The 22,672-nt window shown below is 38.9% G+C and overlaps 2 protein-coding genes across 3 annotated transcripts; one reads left to right on the forward strand and one right to left on the reverse strand.

The window, feature by feature from the left end:
- Positions 1 to 711: 711 nt before the first annotated feature.
- On the reverse strand, positions 712 to 7,523 carry nudt1 (nudix (nucleoside diphosphate linked moiety X)-type motif 1). Of its 2 annotated transcripts, XM_012856744.3 has the most exons (4): positions 7,378 to 7,523; positions 7,060 to 7,220; positions 2,884 to 3,029; positions 712 to 1,114 (listed from the first exon to the last, which is right to left on the reverse strand). In XM_012856744.3, the coding sequence occupies exons 2-4, from the start codon at positions 7,209 to 7,211 to the stop codon at positions 942 to 944; spliced, it is 471 nt and encodes a 156-aa protein (XP_012712198.2). In that variant the 5' UTR covers positions 7,212 to 7,220; positions 7,378 to 7,523; the 3' UTR covers positions 712 to 941. The 2 variants fall into 2 exon arrangements, with proteins under 2 accessions (XP_012712198.2, XP_036004594.1); XM_036148701.1 differs by lacking the exon at positions 7,378 to 7,523 and having other exon boundaries at positions 7,060 to 7,237.
- Positions 7,524 to 8,300: 777 nt separating this feature from the next.
- mrm2 (mitochondrial rRNA methyltransferase 2) lies at positions 8,301 to 17,828 on the forward strand. Its single transcript, XM_012856743.3, has 2 exons — positions 8,301 to 8,644; positions 14,563 to 17,828. The coding sequence occupies exons 1-2, from the start codon at positions 8,356 to 8,358 to the stop codon at positions 14,991 to 14,993; spliced, it is 720 nt and encodes a 239-aa protein (XP_012712197.2). The 5' UTR covers positions 8,301 to 8,355; the 3' UTR covers positions 14,994 to 17,828.
- Positions 17,829 to 22,672: the final 4,844 nt, after the last annotated feature.

Below are 22,672 nucleotides of genomic sequence, written 5' to 3' on the forward strand. Positions count from 1 at the left end.
ACTGTATGTATGATATATTTCATTTTGATCTCCTGTTTAATTAAAGGTCTGACATTGCTCACATTTATGCACAGTGATGTTATATTTCTAATAAACAAATTGAAGGTCATGATAAAGAAAAGAATCTGGGCGTAACAAATAGATTCATACACTAAAACGCCTGTTTCCAATAATACCAATAACAGGATGTACTAGTATTCGGCCCTGGTGGATACAGGTTAAAAGTAATCTTTACATTTGTCCAACATGTTTATGTTGACAGTTAAAAATGTCCGCTCCTTATAGGAGGGAGCAACAGAAAAAGTTTAACGTTTTGGAGCGACACGGCTAGCGTCCCCACTTAAATCTGATGCAGAAGCTCAAGATGAAGGTGATGGCAAGGAGACATTTCCCCAAGCTCAAAGACTTGCAGCTCATCACCAAAGATAAAGTATCAAAATGCCAGCAGTGAAAAAGCTTCTCAGCAATTAGGAGAAGAGCTCAATTGCTGAAAGAAAATTAATTTTCGCATGCCATTCTTCTTTTTCTAATGTAAAAAGTATGTTTTTTTTTTTTTTTTTAAATGGCTCCTCATTGTCATTCCAAACGAAACTTCTGGTTAAACGAAAACGTGTATAGTGTTACTACAGATAATCTAACACCCAGTTAACCTATAATTGTATTCACTTGGCAATTCCTCTAAAAAAACAAAAAACATCTCAACAAATAATGTACAGAAAAAAAGGTTTAATCCACTTTTGTTACAGTTGCAAAGTATGTAAAAGCTTCTCTTCGCATCTCTCCTTAGGTCCATAGGATCCCCTCATTCACTCTGCTAAATTAACCGTGAACATCAACAGCTATCTCTTGTAATTATTGTTAAATCGTTGAACACTTAATGCTGTTATTTTTTTTTTTTTTTTGGTCTCAGACATAAATATTAGCCACAAGACGGTTTGGCATCACAGCTGCTGCACCTCCTCCAGTGTGTGGCTGAGAATCACGTCCTGACCCTGGAACTTGAAGTATCCCACAAATTTCTTCTTCTGTAGCATCAAAGGGAACCACAAGATGTCATCGGCCCACATCTGACTGAAGGGGATTTTGTCAAGGTCAAACCATTGAGGCCTCATTTCTACAAAACACAATAAATGGAAGAGTTAAAAAAAAAAAAAACCAAGCTAAACAGCTCGAAAATACAAGTTAATTTAGTCTCTCGTGGTTCATCTTGATTAGGGAGTCCAATATACAGTCAAGAGTTTTGGTAGTTTGTTGGTCAGGAGGACAAAGATCTGGGCTAACACAATACCAGGAGGGAAAGACATGGCTAGGGCTGTGCACAAAAATCGATCCAAAGATTAATATCAATGTTTTTAAAAACTATTTAATATTGATATTCTGGAAATGCAAGTGAGACGAATTTGCAGAATGGCCGACAGGATTTTAGAAGTGCCTTCGTCCCTAAAATCCGATGTTTGGCCACATTTTTGTTTCTGTGATACGTTAAATGCATTGAACCAAATACACTTTATTTTCCTGCTAATATATCATTGTTCAATAAATTGAACATAAATATAGGATTTGGCTCGTTTTGTTGATTGAATAACTTTGAGCATTAATTTGATAAGTAATAAATATCAAATCAAGCTGAGCTATATCGAGGATTGTATCGAATCGGCTCATCTTAGATGATACCCAGCCCTAGTTGTGTCTTTTGTGAAGCAGTTTTTGCTGCTCATCAATCTTGAAAGGGTTATATGACCATTTTCAAACCATCACTCAACAGTGAGATATTATTCACAACAGAACCACATTAATACAGGCAGCATCTCAGCAAATTTACCCCCAGGTCAGACTGGGTAATGCTTAAAGGAATTGCAATAATCCTCAAAAATCCATTTTACAGTCCACAAGTTTTCAGTGTGCATGTTAAATGTAAAAATATCTGACAGTATGGGTAGAAAATAAAATGACTTTAGGCTATAGCTGCTGAACGAGGTTCTGCGAGCTGCTGAAACATGGAGTGTAGAGTTAACTTCAATTTTGCAAGGGCTACGTTATGTTTGCAATGGCTTCTTTGTTAAAGGAAAAAACAAGGAATTCATTGAATGCTTAAATGCCTTTGAATGTATTGAGCCATTTGATTTATTGTGAAATATAGTGAAATAATGTATTTATCTTTCAAATTTGACCACACTAAGTGTTTTTTTTCTTTCTCCGGTTTCTCATTACTGACTTCTATTACCCTCCAGACCTTTTACTCTAATGGTTATGTCTGACTGCATCAGGAGTTGTGATTCTCTGAGTATCTTGCTTGGTGTTCCCATGGTTGGCCTTGCCTTATTTCTTTGAAAGCAAGCTCTGAGTACTTCTTAGAAAGCATGTGACGCTCCAAGCCTTTGAATCCATCGCCCTATTTAGGTGTACTGACACCTTTTTAAGAGTTTCCTCTGAACACCTAAACCTATTTTTTACCCCCTCTGTGGCAAATATCTTAATTTCAACCGCTGTTGTTGTAGGGAACTGTTACCACACTAAGCTTTGAATGCCACTGCGCTTCACAAATTTTCTGTGCCTACCTTAAGCTTCGAAGAGCCATGAAGATCCATCTTAGCACATAATTTTTTTTTCTCAGTAGGCATATTAAGCTTAAAACACCTTGAAACTGGGATTGTGGTTGAGACTAAACTGGTTTTTAATAGCATTAAAGGAATTCAAATGTAACAGGAACCAAAACCAAAAGGGGAACTTTTGTGCTATTACAAGGTTTCTCCCTAAATCCGTTACTTGGAATGATATTCCAAAACGGTAATTCCCCTGTTTTCATTTTTGTTTTATTTTTTTGTAGCATTTCTACTTTTATTAAGGAATCAAATGCTTGGATTTCTCTAGAGAAAGACTTACCTTCTGATTCTGATGGTTCACCATTATAACTATCGGCTCTGAAGATGTGGACATCAAGCAGCTGTGTTTCTCCAACAAATTCAAATTTGATATTCCCAATTTTTTCCAGCACGTCCACTGTGAGGCCACTTTCCTCCTGAAGTTCCCTAAAAGAATACATATAAAATGAATGCAAGGGACCTTCACACAAACAGTAAAACTGCTTATGTTTTATATCACAGCAAAATAGCATATTTCTACAAAGCTGATCGGGGCTTTATGATACAAGAGAGAAAAAAAAAAAAAAAAAAAAAAAAAGAACCTGAAAGGAATTCAGAAAAGTCTGTTACTCCATTATTATTGCTTTATGTGACATAATTTATTTGAGTCCCCTGATTTGATTCAGTTAAAGAAGTCAACCAAACAAGACTTCTATTTACAGTGACAGTCTTTTAGGAAAACTAGTGCAGATCCGTGTGAAATAAATGAGCACAGGTGGCACGCTCCTCTGTAGTAGAGCAGGGGCACCACATACAGAGGCTATGAGTCCTTAAAGCAGCGGTCCTTACATGGACTCTCTTTTTTTGTGTCGTTTGTAAAACCTTGCACATAGTGGCCAAATCCCTCATGAAAAATGGGTGCTGAAAAATCTCGTGGTTGTAAACAGTCCTCGGCTACATAACGCAAACCCATTTATTCAATTCTTTCCCACACAATTTGGGACATAAATGATCATAAAATAGTAATAAACAAAATACTTCAATAAGATGGCATCACAGCGGGAGATTAACACGAAACAAAAGAATAGCTGAAACCTAGTTTCTAACAAGAACAAAGTCCTTGCAAATGTTATGTAATATCCCCTTATAATATCTATGAGTCTGGTTTTAGAAATGGCATACAGTTAATCTGGCTGCAGAGCACCAAATTAAGCCCTTCCCCTCTGTCCAGAGCAATATTGCGCAGAGCTGCACAGCCGAAATGATGTGTTAACTTTCCCAGAGCATGGGCAGGAAAGTTCCTCCAGTTGAGTAAAGGCAAACCCAGTTTTCCCTGCAGTACTCCCAACATAGCTCCTCCTACTGTATCTAGTGTCTAAAACTAGGGCGTGCAGCTGAACTGTTATGGCAATGGCATTCCTTGGATGAAAATGTCAACTTAACTCCCGTTCATCATTATTCATAAAAACATCTGTTTGATCCAGAGAGCCATTGCTCGTGGATCACACACGTCTTCTCCAGCCGTGTGCGATATGGGCTGAGTAAGTGGTAATGTGTATATGGCGGCATTTGACTGTGATGATGAATAAAAAGGGTGCTCTCTACTTTCAAGACAAATTTCCTCAAGGGGACAATTAAGTATAACACATATTTCCAACCGCACATGGTTTACATGTCCGTTTGTGCCTCCTCATGGTCTTTTGTTGCAAACTGTTTTGTGTAAAAGTCAATAGTTAGTCCCATTAACAGTTAGGGCTGGGCGATAAATTGATTTAATCGATTAATTCGAATTTACAATTCTTTAAGATTTCATTTTTGGAAAATCTGGATTTTGTTTTGCCAATAAACTCATGAAGAGGTTTCCATGAAGAGAACAGCATGTGATGCTGAATATATGTTTAGGCAAATGTATTGTCAAAATATTGTTAAGTGGAAACTTTTTTTTACCATAATACAAGGTACTTCATTTACTTACTTACTTTTTTTTTTACTTAGTTTGAAGTTCACAAGTGCAGTGAAGCCTGTTCTTAGCTCAATGTGTAATACCACTTAGCAGCAAATGTTTTGTTATATTTTCATTGTTTATAATGGCACGGCTACCATCTTGTTTTACAAGCATGTTTCACAGCTTGTTTTTAGTTGCACTTTGAATTCAGGTCAACTCCCTGACGAAATGCTTGACATAAAAAGCAAGATTTTAAAATAATTTCTTTAATTTCTTTTTATGAAACAAAAAGGAGGAAAAAAAATTGATTAATCGGATTTGGTATGATAAAATCGGAGATTTGTTTTTTAATCCATATCGCCCAGCCCTATAAACAGTCCACATTTTGTTTTAAGTTCAACAGCTCTGAAACCTGAGTTTAGTCACAGCTGTTTTAAAACGTTTTTGTATCTCAAAAGTTAAGTAATCCCCATCCTGTCACAATAACAGTCAAGTATAAAATTGGAGTATTTTGTGTATGGCTCCCACAATACCTGGGCTACTACAATGATAATACAGCAGCCTCTTTGATCTTCAAAGTCCAATCTGTCTGTGTGATTTGATTGAATTTGACTTTGTAAAGTGCCTTGAGATGACATGTGTTGTGAATTGCTGCTATTTAAATAAAATGTAAATCAAATTGATGACGAAAATGCTTAATCCAACAGAAACTATACACAGCTTGAAATCTAACACCACCAACACTGTTTTGTACTAGAATGGACCAATAATTTTTACGTTACAGCTTAGATGCTGTGCACAGTAAGTCCACACTGATCCTGACCTGCAAAAGCGATCTAAAACCTGGTGTGTGATCTGAGCTGGTTTTACTTTCTCATCCAAATTGGAAAAAACGAAAAAAAAAGATGATTGAAAATGTCCATTCCTCAAAGGAGGGAGCAACGGAAAATGTTTAAAAACCACAGATTTACAAAGGGTTTTGGATTGGGCCTAAATGCCTTTAGGGTTTCTCTTTTTTTCACATGTGCAGCAAAAGTTCTTTTGATGAATAATCAAAAATGGTCCCAACTAAAATCTAAATTCAAGAATTTATTTTCTGCTACTCTGTTAGCTGGTTCTGCTTGAGGTTTCCTGTTTAAAGGGAGTAGTTCCTCTCCACTTTGTGCTTGCCAAGAATAGGGGAGTTCACAAAATTTAAAGCAATTTGCTGGTTTCTAATGATATACATTTTCTAAATTGTCTGTATCTGACTGGATCTACTTGGACTCTTTCCTTTCAGATTCATTATTTCCTGAATGGAAGTAACTGGATTTAAATGGGATTTCGTATGCAAGTGGGACCAGACAATACTGATTTGGTGCTAAATAAGATAATTCAAGTGGAATTATGCTTTGTAACAGCACAAAGGTTCACACGCTCACTGCTACGCCTTACTTAACTCTTTATAAGGACCGCCTATAGAAAAAAAAAGGGCTAAAAGGCCTTTCAGGGCAAACATATACAAACCAACTACTGAGTACATACAGTATAATGTACAGGAGAAGTATCCAAAGGATGGCATAGATCAGGTTTACAAACCCAGGTGAGTGATGTACATACACATTTTAAAAAACAATTTTGGGACCAATTTTCAATAGTGGGAGGCTTTTCAATAAAGTTACAGACAAGTTAAAATCTTAGAAGGAAAATGTCAGGGGTAACAGAAAGTATTCATCTTATATTAACCATGTTTTTTGCTTTTTATTTATTTTGATAGTAAATAGGACCACAAACATCCAGTGACTTTTACTTAAAAGCAAAAGTAAAGCGAGAGTAAGCCCTTTCCTATTCTTGTTGCTGAAAATACAAACCGATAATAAATCTAAGTAAACTGCTTTTATTCTATTTTATTTTCCTATGTTTTAATCATGTAAAGCACTTTGCATTGTCTTTGTACTGAAATGTGCTATTCAAATAAATCTGCCTTGCCTTGTCTAAATATAATCAACCCAAAAGGTTAAGACATTGTATGCTGTCTTGTTTTTTTAAAATTTTGCAAGACCCTTTTGTTATGGATCTACAATTTTCAGATCCGTTTTCTATAGACATCAGACTGCTTTGCATGTTTCATTATAATATTTTGTGTTTAGTTTATTGTTGAGCAACTACAAATGCAAAATAATTACAACGGTTTTGGCATTTTTAACGGATAACACTTTGCCAATTAAACATTTGTGGCCCCTGAAGTAATTTCCATGTATTGACTGCCTTACAGTGCATTGACATACCTTTCAGAATTCAAATTCTGGCCAAACTGAGTTTTGAGTGGCAGTAAATTAGAAACAACATAATGAACAGCAATCAACACTTGAAATAAATCCCTCCACATGTAATACATCTGTATGAGTTTCACTTTTTGAATTGGTGTAATAAAATCACCTTTAGACTAAATGCAAATGTAGCTGTCTGCTCCTCATAATAATTAAGTCCATCTCAAGTAATAACTCAATCTTCTCGATAGACCCCTTTTCTTCCACTTAGCATGAATCATACCTTTTGGCTGCATCCTCGATAGTTTCTCCAGGTTGAACTTTGCCACCGAATCCGTTCCACTTTCCAGCCCCAAAGCCCCTCTTCTTCATTCCCAGCAGCACCCTACCCGGCTGGACCACCAGCACCAGAGTGAGCAGCTTGGAGCTCAACATCTCGCCACCCTGAGAACAAGGAAGAAATGCTTAGAGTAGTGAAACACATAAGAAAAAATGGCCAATAAGGGACAATAGCTGAAACGGTTTTGTCTGCATTGTTGTGTGCTCTGCAAAGCAGTGTCGTCATTAATCTTCGCGGACCAAGGTCAGATGAAACAGACACCTTTTAATCCAAGAAAAGAGCAGCAGCACACTTCACGCTGAAACGAGACTCCCGCGTGGAGCGTGCAGGTGTCGTCACGTGACGACAAGATTTGTAAACAGAAGGATCGGTCCGGCTAGGCTCCGACTCACCGCGCGAGGGCTATCGTTCAGTTTTAGGATCTGTTGGGAGTGTTACTTTGAAACATGTCCGACTAGAAAAAAAAAACATCAAAGTTGTCCCTTTTTTATTAGTTCAGAAACATGATGCTGCCACAAATTGCTAAACACTTCAAACATTTTCCAAACGAAAAAAGTTCACAACTTTGCCACTTTTACATATTGTTATTGATTACAATAACAGAATCAACAATAAATAGTGCAAATTAAAATACTTGTTTGGTGTTTAAGACTTGTGTACAGATCTTGTGGACACAATTATCAACAATAAAATGTCTAAAAGGATCCAGGATATTCAGTGTAGTAAAACACTGGTTAATTTTTAACCAAAGTTGTTTGGAGCCTGGGGCAGTTGGTAGCGCTGTTGACATGCAGCAAGGAGGTCCTGGGTTCAAGTCCTACCCTTGCCCTGGGTCTTTCTGCATGGAGTTTGCATGTTCTCCCTGTGCATGCGTGGGTTCTCTCCGGGTACTCCGGCTTCCTCCCACAGTCCAACAACATAACTGGTCTCTCTAACTAGCCCCTGGTATTGGTGTGTTCATGCATCATTGTTCATCCTGCGCGTCTCTGCTGAATACACTTACTGCTTATTAAACTGTGGGTTAGATGCTAAACTGCATTCCATAGCTCTGAACCTGTACACGTGTAATGACAGTAGAGTAGAATTTCATCTAATCTAATATTTGCCTCCAAATAGGAACTATTGCCTTGTCGCTATGTTTCCAAATATTGCGGACCTAAATATAGAGTGCACATGGAGGTTTACTGTTTCACGCAGGCGCAGTTGATGATAGGAAATACATGACCGTGAACGGACCAAATGTGGAGTTTCTCAGCTCAGAGGAGATGTTTTCACTGCTCGCTAAGCGTGATGAAGAAGTTGAAGGGGAAAACTGCGGCAGAGCAGCGCTGGCTGCTGAGGCAGCTTAAAGACCCGTATGTCAAAGCTTCGCACGCTCAAAACTTTCGGTGCAGAAGCGCCTTTAAACTCCTGGAGATAGACGACAAGTTCGGGCTTCTGCTGCCCGGATACAGCGTGGTTGACTGCGGTGCTGCTCCAGGAGCCTGGAGCCAGGTGGCTGTGCAAAGGGTCAACTCTGCTGGGACAGGTAGGCACGGCGGATTTCACTCACATGGGTTCGACTCCCAGTCCAGGACGTTTTATAAGCTCCATACTATATATATATATATATATATATATATATATATATATATATATATATATATATATATATATATATATATATATACATATATATATATAAACGTCCTTAATAAAATAATCTAATAAAGGTAATACAATAAATGTATCTACATATATCTAAATATATCTACATATATGTAAATATATGTTTTTGTATATTATTATTATATATTTATAAATGATATATATATATATATGTATATATAGTTGCAGATACATATAGTTGCAGATACATTTAATAAAGTCATGAAATCTACAAGTGCGCCAACTTTCCTTTAAAATAATAATTATTTAAGTATTTGACACGTTTAATTGATTAATTGGATTATATTTCTAAATATGTGTAGTTGTAAACTATGACATTACATCAGTTTTGCCAGGCCAATGCTGTACAAGTGCATGGGAATCCAGGGGCAGCAAGGTAAAACTGCTATAATTTAGATCACTTTAGAATATAAATGTTATTACTTGCTTTAAAATTATTAAGTGTTTTCTCAAGCTTTTTTCCCCTCATTAACACTTTGAAGCTATTTTCTTCTATATTCAGTTTTAGACTCATCTGTGCAAAGAACGTTATTTCTTCACGCTTTTTTTCTTTTGGCGAAAGTTTCCTCCTTGCACACCTCCAGTGAAGTTTAGACCTGGGAAGTGCCTTTCTGATTGTACATTTTAGGGTTTTAACCAGTGGTGTGCCGTCAGGGCCTGCAAGGCCTTCTCTGCTGGCCTAAAAATATCTAAATCACAGACTGATGTTAATTATATTTTGTCCATGAATACGTATTAAATAATTCCAAATGGTCTGTCCGCTTTCTTTCATTGCTGGCCCCCTGGTTGCGCTGCTTCCAGACGTGTATTTTCATATTTAAGCATTTAACCAATCACATTTCAGCCACTCTTTGTTGCCAGGGTTAAAGAAATCTGCCTGGAGGCCTTCACAATCAGTTCTGCGGGCCCTGTAGCATAAAATAAATGTCGACCAAACTGTTGCTTCAACCAATCAGATTTTGAGTTGGCGACACCAAGGCCCTCTAGCAGGCGTACGGAAACGTAAGCGTATTCACACGCTTTGATTGGATAGTCAAAGAGTGTACTAGCCAGAGCTTGCAAACGGCATCTGTAGCGACCTGCACAAGCAAATATATTGTGTTGATTTAATAGCTAATTTTGTCAACCCACAATGGGCGAAGGAGGAGAAGAAATGGATTTGGTTGGAGGTTTACTGTCAAATCCATTTTCAAGACGGACTTTTCAAGAAAAGCTGGACATTGTTAAGCAAGGTCGGGCAACTCCGAAGTTAGCAAGCCTGTCACAATCAGGAAAAGGATTTGTCTGCCACTTTCAGTCCACTAACTACGAGCGGTAATTCTGGCTCACAGGCTCCGAGGAACGCTGCAAATTGTATTGCTAGGAGTGCTTCTTATTTGCCACTGATCGACATGGTGTTTGGAGCCACACTGGATTTGCAAATTTGACTTGCCTAACCAAGGCAGCAACGAGGCATCAAAGCAGTGCCGGACACCTACAAGCAACGGTGCTTTCCAAAACGTTTCGGGAAACCAGAGTTGATCTACAGCTGAGCGAGGAGGTGTGCAGGGAAACGGAGCTCCACAACGAAAAGGTGAAGAAAAAATAGGGAAATCTTCATTTCGGGGGCACGATGAAAGCGCTGGATCCAAAAACAGGGGAAACTATGTGGAGCTTCTTTCTCTCATTGCTGAAAGCAACACGGATTTACATTACCACCTGTCCACTAATAAAGTGTTTAGTGGGACGTCGGGCAAAATACAAAACGACCTGATCACTGCTATTGCTGAAGTGATGGAGGAAGAGATCAGAAGGGAAGTTAATAAAGCACCGTTTGTCTCTGTCATGGTGGATGAGACGACATACGCGAGTAACGCAGCGCAGCTCGCACTGGTTCTGCGTTATGTAACGGACACAGGTGTCAAGGAGCGGTTTGTCAGATTTGAAGATGTTACCAGTGGGAAGCGAGCCGATGACGTTGCAGGTTTTTTGGTGGAAAATGAGTGTCTGGGTAAAGTTGTGGCACAGTGTTTTGATGGCGCAGCGGTCATGTCTTCTGGATTAAATGGGGTGCAGGCTAAAATTAAGGAGAGAGCACCTTTTGGCTTTATTCATACACTGCTGTGCACATCGGCTCAATTTAGTATTGACACAGGGGGCCTCAAAGCTTAAAGAATGCAAGATCTTTTTCGCCCACCTCAATGGCCTGGCTGCATTTTTTTCTAGATCGCCTCGGCGCACGCAACTACTGGACGAAATCTGCCAGCGGCGTCTCCCTCGTGTGGCACCAACACAGTGGCAGTACACATCCAGAGTGGTCAATACAGTCTTTGAGAAGAGAGATGCTCTAAAGGAACTGTTTCATCACATTCTGGAGCATCATGACGAGTATGATGAGGCCTCTGGGCGCTGTGCTGATGGATTTAAAGCACGTCTTGTTGATTTTGAGTTTTGTTTTTTGCTTCGCACATTTAATGGCATTTTTGAGTACTCAGATGTGCTCTTTTCAATACTAAAGAAACAAAAAACTGGATGTACAGTTTTGTCTGGCAAGGGTAAAGGAGTTTTGTGACACCGTTGAGCGAGAGAGGAGGCGATATAAGGAAATCTACGAGGCTACTGAACGCACCGCGGGTGCTCCGAGCGCACGGAGAGGTCCGGTGCAAGATCCTCGCGCGTGCTACCGCCAACTCCACGGCAGGATTCTGGACAATATTATTTGCCAGACGCAGACCAGATTTCTAGACCACGAAAAGCTGATCTTTGTCACCCTCCTAGACCCCCCAGAAGTTTCGGGAATACCAGAAAAAAATTCCTGCATGCAGCCTTTTCCAGCTTAGCACAGAGCCACGGGACACTTTTCGATCTGCCTCGGCTAAGAACAGAACTAACTGTAATGTATGCCATGGAGGATTTGGCAGGAAAATCTACCACTGATCTCCTTGACTTCCTTCAGCAGAAAAACCTGAATGAGAGCATGAGGCAGCTACACACATTTGTGTGTTTGGTGGTGACCATCCCTGTGTCTACTGCTTCTGTTGAACGGACATTCTCAGCCCTTAAGCGTATAAAAACTTACGCCAGAAATACGACAGGGCAAGCTCGACTTTCAGCATTAGCTTCGATGGCGATAGAAAAAGGACTTCTTGATGGAACTGAAATGCACGGATAATCTGCACGACAGATATATTGAAATCTTCTTGAGAAAAGAGAGGAGGATGGATTTTGTGTACAAATAATCTGGATTTTTGGTGAGCAAAATGTTGCTATATGTTTAAATAATATTGTAATTTTATCAGGTTATTTTTTTAAGATTTTTATGTGTGTCGCAGCTGTACCTGCAGTAGAAGTTTTATAGCCATAAAATAGTTATTGAGGGTTGGATTGATTCAGACGTAGCACTACTTAAGGCCTAGGAGTGAAATGCACGGCCCGCCACTGGTTTTTACAGACCTGTTTTAGCATCTTGAGGTCTGCTTTTAGGGTAAACTTGCTTTGTGGGAAGGGTATGTCAGGACTGGTTTTGAATATCTAATCTCCATTTGTAGACTTCCTCACTGGAAATTAATTTCAGTTGATTTTTACAATAAAAATGAAATAAAAATTTCAAAAGGTCCAGTGTTATTTTTTTTTTTACACTATATGACTTTTCAGTATTGTGTAAAACTATAAATATTCATAGGTTTATAATGTTACACTCTGCATACCAATAACACATCCAGCCCTCTACATAGACTCTCTTCTCATCTGGCCATCTAAACCTGGTGGCGTCTACATCTGGTTTGGATGTTACTGGCCGAGGTGCTGAAGGAAATGGGGGGTGTTGGGAGAATCTTAATGACAAAAGAGAAAATTGACTCATTACTTATTTACATTGCTATATCCAGCACCAACGTTTGAATAAAAATGTTCCCCAAATATTATGCAGCAATTTTTATTATTACCTCATCTGAACTGGCTTCCCTTTGCCAGGAGTGACACATATTCACTTTAAAGGAATTATGTAAAGCCTAAATGTTGTTTTTGGTGAACGTGTTATTCTAAGTAGGCACAGTTTAGCTGTCTGAGATTCCTGTCATTCCTGGCCCATGTCACTATGATACTCTCCACTGTCTTTCTGTCAATTCAGTTCAGTTCAATTCATTTTTGTTTGATATAGCGCTAATTCACAACACATGTCCTCCCAAGGCACTTCACAAATTCGATCAAATCATCCAGACAGATTATTCATAAAGTTTCCTATCTAAGGAAACCCAGAAGATTGCATCGAGTCTTGACAAGCAGCATTCAATCCTCCTGAAAGAGCGTAGAGCCAGATACTATTAGTAATTTACAGAAAAGAACAAACAGAAAGAGAAGAGGATTGATTCCTTTTTTAATTAAGGCCATTAGGAAGCATTTTTTTCCTCAGAATTTCTAATTTGCCTAATAATTTTCATCTTTTGATATAGTTCCAAATTATTTGAGGTTTTGTTATCAGTTACTTTTTTTATGTTTTGAACTATATCTCTCTTTGAAGTCTTTCTGAATGGGCTAAATCTGTTAGAGTTAGGTTAATTTTTACATATAAAAGACAAGAAGAGTTTATTCTGTTTACTGACTTGTTTCTTAAGTTTTACACAGATGCACTTTTATCTGGTGGTTTTAGAATGATGCAGTTTCCAGTTGTTTGTTGACCCTACTCTAAATCGGATCAATTTACGTAGTCTTTTTAATGAAAATTTTCAGTCACAATAGGTAATACATTTTCAGTTCAGACAATTTTCCCGATAACAAAAAAGATAAGGCTTAGAAAGAGATTAAATAATCAGTCGTCCACAAATCGGAATCGGTCTTTCTGCTCTGGTCAGACTAGCAGGTTAAATCCTGAAAATTTAGGTTTCTTGTTTCCTATTTAATGATTCAATCAAAACTAAAATATTCTGTTATTTTTACTCTATAAAACAAGCAGCATAGACTTTTAAAGCACCTGAGTCAAGCAGAAAAATTAATGAGCTAAAGTTTGAATTCAGCAGATCACAATAAAAGAAGACCAAACATTGGTATCGGTGTGTAAAAGCATGATCAGTGCATTTGTCTAAAATATCTTGTAATTAACACAAAATAGTCAATGGCTAAATGTGAAGTCTTTTTGAGATGAATGTCCTGCTACATCGTCCTGAAACCTTTTTTTTTTATCAGTATACTGAAAAACATTCTGTGCACACATGAGAGTTTCATAGTTTTAAAGCCAGGACTTTTTTTTTTCTGAAAATCAATCAGTTCCCTCAGTTATCCTTGTCCCATAGAGGTTATTGCTGCCGAGTGATGCTGCTGCTGTAAATGAAGATCGATACAAACCGTCTGTGCCACATTATCACCCATCAAATGTGTAAATTTGACAAAGACAATTAATAGCAGCAAATGAGCTATTGATTGTGATGCATTACACATAGCCCAGGGACTTTGAAAGTCCAAAAGATGAGTTTGGCTCTGATTAATCAGCAACTGTCTTTGATTTGGAAAAAGGAAATTTAAGCAAATTTGTCACACTTTAGTTATCGGAAATGCATACCTTGCAAAATCACTAGCGTGGAAATTTCATATTAACATCAAGTTCATTTTGGAAAAGTATTTAGGAATCAAAGATATTAAAGACAGCTATAAGGGGCGTCAAGGATTTTTTTCAAAAACAGCTTCTTTTTTTGGGGAACTATTTTGTTATCGCTCAGCTTGCCACAGGCTGGTGTTTCTGTTAACAGATAAGACATATAGAAGGGAAATTAACTGTTTAGTGCGCTGCGTTTCCTCTCGTTTTAGATCAAGGCTCGCCACGTGGAACAGTTATTGGCATCGATCTGCTCAACATACCACCTCTGGACGGCGCCCACTTCCTGTCCCGCCACGATGTCACCGACCCCGCCACGCACGCCAAGCTGCAGGAGCTGCTCCCCCAGGGCCAGGCTCATGTCATCCTGAGCGACATGGCGCCCAACGCCAGCGGCTTCAGAGACATGGACCATGAGAGACAGATCACCATGTGTTTGTCTCTGATAGACTTGGCTGGGAAGATTCTGCTGCCTCAAGGCTCTCTGCTCTGCAAATACTGGGATGGCGGCCTTTCTCATCAGCTCCAGGAGAAACTCTCATCTGTATTCGGGAGTGTTCGGACCTTAAAACCAGACGCCAGCAGAAAGGATTCAGCTGAGAGATATTTCCTCGCCAAAATGTACAGGAAGCCAGTTAAATGATATTTGTTGCCCTTCATTTAAGTGATGACTGGCGCATTTACAGAAGTGCTTGACAGTCTCTGAACATGCAGAGGTTTACTGAGCGGCTGTTATCAGAAGATGGCAGTGTTGAGACATCAGTGAGGCTTGCGACTCCAGGCACAAAGGCGAGCATATTTATAAGGGCTGTGATCTGCGTCTGTGCCCTGCAAACCTAACACAGTAGCAGCACTTAATCAGTAAAATGAAAACCTATGCAAGAATCAGTGAGATTCCTCAAGAGCATTTTTCTTATTATTGCCCCCAGTAGCTGTTCCAGTCTCTGTTTAGTATTTGCTTTGATGCAGAAAGTCGTTTAGCTCAGATGCTCATGGTAATATTGTGCACTTCCAGCCATGTGCTGTTGATCAGTGATGAAAAACATGAAGGGAAAAACAAATTTCTAAGGGTCATGGACAGCGTGACTAATGGAAAGTGGGATGACAGTAAAGATGGTGTGAATCGTACACCTTTTGTTATCTGACAGAGGAAACATCCATGTCCTAGTTAGTGTTTTTCACTAAATTGATGGATTTAAATTACGCTTTATTTTACCTCAATCACTGACAAAACACTTAAAGTAACCCAATATTACTTGTCTTTGCCCCCACATGAATTATACCGTTTATTGACATAATATTTAATAAAATAATGAGACACTTTGTTTATAGTAAAGTTGAACACTTTAGTTCAGTTTAGACCTGGGTAAAAGTTTGTTCTTTGTAATGTGCCTATTATTATTTCTTATTATTGTAATTTGGCATTGGAAGCTCTCCACATTTTATGCATGTGCATCATTTCTAATAATTTTCCATTTAATGGATACCAGTCTTAGTTTCGTAAATAAAATGCAACTTCAAGAACATTGACAAAAGGCTGCTTTGTGCACTTGCATCTCAGTAAACTGGAATATCTTCGGAATAAAAATTTGTTTCAGTAATTCGAAACTCAGATTTATTACACAGTGCGTCATGAATTTCAAACCAATCTTAATGGATTCTGATGATTATGGCTTATGGCTTGTGGAAACCCAAAAAATTTTTTCTCTGAATCTTGGAACATATTACATAAGACCCATGAAAAAAGTATTTTTTTTCAGAAATAACTTACAAAGTCATTGGAAACATTCCTGAGCTGACTGCGATCATCAAGTAAGCCACTGGCTGTTTCTAAGCATATTAATGGAAAGTTGAGTGGAAGGAAAATGGTGCACAGCCAGCAGGGATGCCCACAGCCTTGAAGGGATTATGATACAAACCCCTCTCAAGAGTTTGCTTGAGATTCACAAAGTTTTGAAAACAGCTGCAACAAGAGTCATATTGTTTTTTTTAGACCAGACTGTTGCTCATTGGTCCAGTCCTCTTTTCACTTAAAAGTAAACTTTACATTGCATGTGGTAATTAAAGCCCCAGAGTCTAGAAGAAGAGTTTTGAAGCACAGAATCTAAGCTCCTTGAGGCCCCTTTCCACAATCAGTGATAATTTGGGGAGCAATGTCATCTGCTGCTGTTCAACTACTGTGTTTGTTCAAGTCCAATGTCGGCACAACCATCTTCCAGAAAACCTTAAAGCAGTTCTGCTGGCAAGCCTTATGTAATTACTGAAGTACCTTTCCAGCAGCACTTGGCAGCCGCTTACACTGCCAAAGGTACCAGTACCTGCTTTAGTGACCATGGTATCACCGTCCTTGATTGGGCTGCAGACTCTCCTGACCTCGTCCCCAAGGAGAATCTACGGAGTATCATCAAGAGGGAAATGAGCGACACCAGAGCCAACAATGCAGACGAGCAGAAGGTTGCTATTAACAACTCAGCAGAGCTGCAGGCATTTCATCTCCATGCCATGCTGCATTGATGCACAGGAACGCCAAATAAATATTAGGCCTTTTCATGATGTTTTTGCATCTTGCCACCTTATAGGTCATAGTTGTCATTGTTTTGATTCTACCCCTAAGGAAGATCAGAGGTGGAATATTGCTTTTGAACAGTGAAAGATCTATTTAATAGGAGCCAAATCTATTTTAAAATAGTACTTCTAAATGGCTTTGTTAAGCACTCAACCAGTTTTGTCACATTTCCTAAATGAATTCACGTCTCTTAGTTTAATTGGCACATTTTCATTCCTTAGGAAACCCGCCAGCTCTAAATTACTCATAAATGATCGTTTTAAGTGAAATCCGATTATACCTAAATAGATTTTTACTTCTGATCATTCTGCAAAATGAAAATGAAAAGCCTAATCAAGATCAAATTTGCATTTATCCGGCAAAAGAAGACCCGAATACATTTATAAGGCTGCTGTTTGGCCTTTGTGTCTCAGGAGTGATGAGCAATACAGTACGAACTGAAACATTCATGCCTCTCGGCAAAATTAACTGCACAGAAGGGGGACTGACCTCTAAAGATGATTGTTGGGAATGAAAGGGAGCAGTCATGCCTGTTGATGAAGCTGATAGTGAAAGATGTGAACAGATGACCAATTTTATTTCTCATTACTTGTTGATTATTCTGCCCCGCGTTATTCAGATTCAAATTATTGCAGAATTGCTGTGGGATCTGTGTAAATTCCAACGGAGCCGAGCGACTCGCTTTCACGACGAATGATTATTCGCTCACAGGTTAATTCATTCTTTTCTGGCCAGATGGAGGTACAGATGTAAGAATTAGCAAATGAAGAGAGGAGAACGGGTGGAGCGAAACAAATGTTAAATTTAGACGTTAAACTGAGAGGCTTGAAACATTTCTGTTGTAAAGGAGCTGCTTGAATTGCTTTGTTCTTTTATCTCTTACAATACAACTCACGGAGGAGCCTTTTTATACATAAAAAAAATTAAATATCAAAATACAGTTAAATTTTTATTGGGATTATCTGCTTCGAGAGTGTAATGACATCAAGGCACAACTTCTTTATATGAAACTGATGGAGTAAGTGGAATAAAACTGTATTCAAAAGGCTGAATTATAATGAGACATTCACCTCTTGATCGTTGTGATGCCGACACTGAGTTTAAAAAAAACAAAAAAAAACACTGGATCGTTTTAAATTTGAGCTGATTTCTTTCTCTGCAAATCTTTATTAAAATTTGCTTGCCGGACAGGAACTGGGGACAGTTCATGGGAAAAAGATGGAAACTGCACACAATAACACGCTGTGTGCATTTTGCCAAAGAATGAACGTTTCCTTTCTGAGTCTTTGCTCCTCTTCAAACAACACAGGAGACACATTATCTCAACAAATTGACAGGAAATTAAAGAAATGGTAATAATTTCCACCATTGTGCCATCCATTCCCTTTGGCTGAGTTGCCAAAATGAATTTCTTGTCTGGCAACACATTTCTCTGAGCCCCTGAATGTTCGAAGACTGAGCCAAACAAATGTTAACGGACTCAAAGTATGGACTGGTATTAAGTTGGGAATGAAGAAAGAATTTTCAGCTTTTTTTATTAGTAAATTGTTTCCTGGTTAGTTAAATGCTCCGGTCTGTTGCAGCTACAGTACCTGAATCTCGCATGGTGTAGTCTATAGGTGATGATTGCATTTATGGCCTGCTTGTAACTACTACTACCACATTTAAATATTTCTAAATCAACTTAAAAATGATAAGTCCATTGAAAAACATTTAATTTAAGCAAGTAGTTGACACTGAAGGTTAAAATGTGCAGTTGTAAATAAATCCTATTGGGTCTACAGTAACTACATTCAGAAGAAATTCAGTTTTTTGGTTGCTCAAGCTTTAATGTATGACTTTAAAATGTTCTTCTGATTGTTGATAAAATAGCTAGAATTTCAGTGAAAAGTTTACATCATGTAATGTCATACTGATTTTGGCTTTATAATGATGCATTATATCTGATATTTTGTTTTGGGTGGAAAGATTATTGTAAGGATTATTATTGCTATATTGAAATATACTACTGTTTATTAAACAAGCAAATCAGTTTCATTTATTTCACCTGTAAATAAACAATCCAATTTACAAGCCAATTTATTTTGTAAAGTATTTTGCGCTCAATAGGAGCTTAACCTTTTCAGCACAATAACTTGTTTTCAAGCACAGATGAGAACACATCATCCAAAGACTAGAGGAAGAATCACCATGAGCTACCAATTGAATCAAAGTATCAATTTATTACCAATCAACAAATACGTATTTCCATATTTTTGTTATTAAACCAAACTAAGACAAATGTAAGGACAAAGAACAAATAACCACAGATGAGATTCTGAAGTAATGATTAAACATTCAGCAACCTTGTGAGAATTGTTGAGTAAGCTCAAATAGTCATTTTGGGATTTTTATCTGATTTTTGTGTGTGAAATGTTTTATGAAAGTATCTGCTTGTTTGATTGTGGTCTTCTCTAACCCGAAAGGGAAGGAAGAGTAAGTTGTAGTTCTCATTTTTTTTATATCCTTTCTTATTCCGTTTTCAAATCGGGAGAGTACCAGGATGTTTCCCACATGTGTGGAAATGTCAGCTCTGGACTTATAGGTATCAGACTTGCAGGGATAACAGTCAAGTCTTTGTCTCTGTCTCTCTCTTTGACAAAGGATTTTAGGATTTCGTAGTCACCGCGACTAGCCTGGGTTGTGTCTGAGAGAGGAGAGCAGGCTAAAGGGTGTCTGTCCAAGAAACTAAGATGTTTTGATGGAATGACTGTTTTTTTATTCCAACCGACACCCAATCTCAGTATATTGGTTGAGAAATTAAAAGTTACTTGCTTGGGTTGTGTTCAAAGCAGGTTCCCCAATGAATAAAGGGACCAATTAAGTCACTTCAGGAGCAACACAGAATACTCTTCTCAGGAAGGCTACTGTGAAAAGAAAAGGCTTCCTGATTGCAGCAGAGGAGCAGTGACAGAAATGACGCAGATAGGCAAACACAGGTGCTGTTGGTGACAACACAGCAAAGGGATTTCCACAGTCACTTCAACACATCTGACCGGGCTGGGAAAGTCTGACAGCTTTTATCTTGAGGATACCGGAGCTTCAAATATCCCACTTATTCTGGTGGTTTTTAATCTCTTCTTTTCATCTGACGTATTGTGAAGGTATCAAGCTTTTACAGTCCCCCTGACTTCCTTGAACTTCCTGCTTTAAGGGTGGTGGCGAGCATTTCAAGAGATGGTCCATAGATGAATTGGCAACGGATGTTAACCCTGTGTGTGTAATGCCTCCACTCACTTCATCAAGGACAGAGATATCTCCGTGAAACATTCCCATGAAAATCCCCAAGATACAGCATACATGAGAATTATGATTTTACCCATATCAATATTCTGAATCAGTCTAGCAATTAGACCCACAATCATTCAGTGACATCGTGTTCATTTGAGCGTGTGAAAATAATTATTGATAATAAGCAGCGATAGAAAATAAGAATTATTTCAACATCTAAAATTAAACACAATTATTAGGAGACAAGGAGGGAGCATCTCTGTTTATAAGACAGAGACTCTGCTCCTTTATCAGGCCTTGGCTGTCTGTGAGTATAACAAAACATCACTCCACAGACTGGAATTGGAAACTGACAGTCTCAATTGACAAGGGGAGTGTCACATCTGATGGTCGCCTAATCCTATATTGTACAATAAACAACTTCCAAATTTTTATTTATTGTGGATTTTCTCTTGCCCACACATGGTCAAACATACACAAAGAGCTTGCTAATATCCAGATAAATGTCCCTTAGCTAACCCTTAATGGACATATGTTTTTTTGCAGCCATTAACAAGCTTCTGGACTAATTTTGGCTGGATATTTGACCACAACTTTTTTTTTGTAAATGCTGGAGCTAGGCAAGCATGAAGCCAGCTTTTAAATGCATTTTCAAAGGGCTTAGGTTGAGCCCGTTCCAATTGGATAACTCACCCTGCTTCATTCATGCCAAAATCAGTGTCAGATGTGTGTTAGGAATCGTTGTTTTATTATAACATGTATTTGGGTTGACGTTCCAACTACCTGATCCAAACTTTCAACCATAAGAAGAAAGGCAATTACTTAATATGAAGAAACAAGGGATTCATCAGTGCAGTGCTGACACCTGCCATGAACTGGAAACTTGTGGAACACCATTGCTACTGCTCAGATGAAGCCAGTTTGAGGATGCTGGCCAGGACAGAAGCACCTGCTCCAAAATGAACATCTTCAAGCCCGACTGAACTTTGCATGACCAAAAACAAAAGGCCTTCTGCAGACAAAGCATAAGCTTTTTGGCGATAATGAGAGGACATTTGTTCGGAGGAGCCGAGGTGAGATTTTCTTAACCTAAAAACATGTTACTACCTTCAGCACAATGGTGGCAGCGTCATGTTGAGGGTTTGATTTGCTGCCAGTGGCACTGGCGTATTGAATAAAGTAGATTTAAAGCTGCAGTAGGTAACTGTTGTATAAATTAATTTATTACACATTTCTTAAAAATGTCACTATGTCCTGACAGTAAAGTATGAGACTGATAATCTGTGGGGAAAAAAATCAAGTTCTGGCTCCTCCTAGTGGTCCTACTGTCACTTGCAGAAATACACCGCGCAGAAACAACCAGTCAGAGCTTCCTCTCCCGGAAGCTTTCTCAATTCAAAAAGTCTGGAGTAATGCGGAGTAACAAGCTTTATACCATTGCCCAACAAAGGCCTTGCAATGGCTTAGATAACATGCAAATTCAATCGAAACAGGTCCACCCCTTAGTAATGGGCGGTCATTAAAGCCATTAAGCCAGCAGATTGGACCGAAACTGGTCCACTCCTCTGTAACGAGGAGTCGTTAGGGTTGTTGTTGGCTTGGCTTAAAGGAACAATGTTTTGATCACCCAAATGAGGGTGAGAGTTAAGGTGATGACTGGCCGGAATTAATCCTATAGCTGTGTTGTAAGTTTTTGAGAGTTGGTCTTTAAGGACCAACCTTAAACAGAGGACCTGTAATGAACCTTAGGTTCATTACTAAGGGGTGGACCTGTTTCGATTGAATTTGCATGTTATCTAAGCCATTGCAAGCCCTAAGCCCTTTGTTGGGCAATGGTATAAAGCTTGTTTAGGGGGCGACGTGTTAGAGAGGTTAGGGAGTTTGTCTTGCAATTGGCGGGTTGCCGGTTCAATCCCCCGCACTGACTGTCTCTGTCGTTGTGTCCTTGGCCAAGACACTTTTCCCGCATTGCCTGCTGGCGGTGGTCAGAGGGCCCGGTAGCACCGGTGCATGGCAGCCTCGCCTCTGTCAGTGTGCCCCAGGGCAGCTGTAGCTACTAACATAGCTCACCACCGTCAGGGGGTGAATGGGTGAATGACTGACTGTAGTGTAAAGTGCTTTGGAGGTCGTCAAGACTAGTTAAAAGCGCTATACAAGTACAAGCCATTTACCACTGTTACTCCACACTACTCCAGACTTTTTGAATTGAGAAAGCTTCCGGGAGAGGAAGCGAAACGTCTTCAACTACGGAAAAAATAGTCCAGTTGCTTTGTTTTTTACTTTTTTTTTGGAATGACCATGACCTGGATGACTGAGAATCTTGACCAGCAACCAGTCAGAGCCATGAGGAATCTTTGGCCCTGATTGGTTGTTAGCGGTGTCAATCACATCCCCTCTACCGCACAGAGCTGCCATCATTCGAGCTCAAGATTGCTGGTGGGGGAGGAGCTGTGGAGAGAGGGCTTTGGGGCAGCAGGGAATGAGAG

Source organism: Fundulus heteroclitus, chromosome 16, assembly GCF_011125445.2.
Source record: "Fundulus heteroclitus isolate FHET01 chromosome 16, MU-UCD_Fhet_4.1, whole genome shotgun sequence".
Classification (NCBI taxonomy): Eukaryota; Metazoa; Chordata; class Actinopteri; order Cyprinodontiformes; family Fundulidae; genus Fundulus; species Fundulus heteroclitus.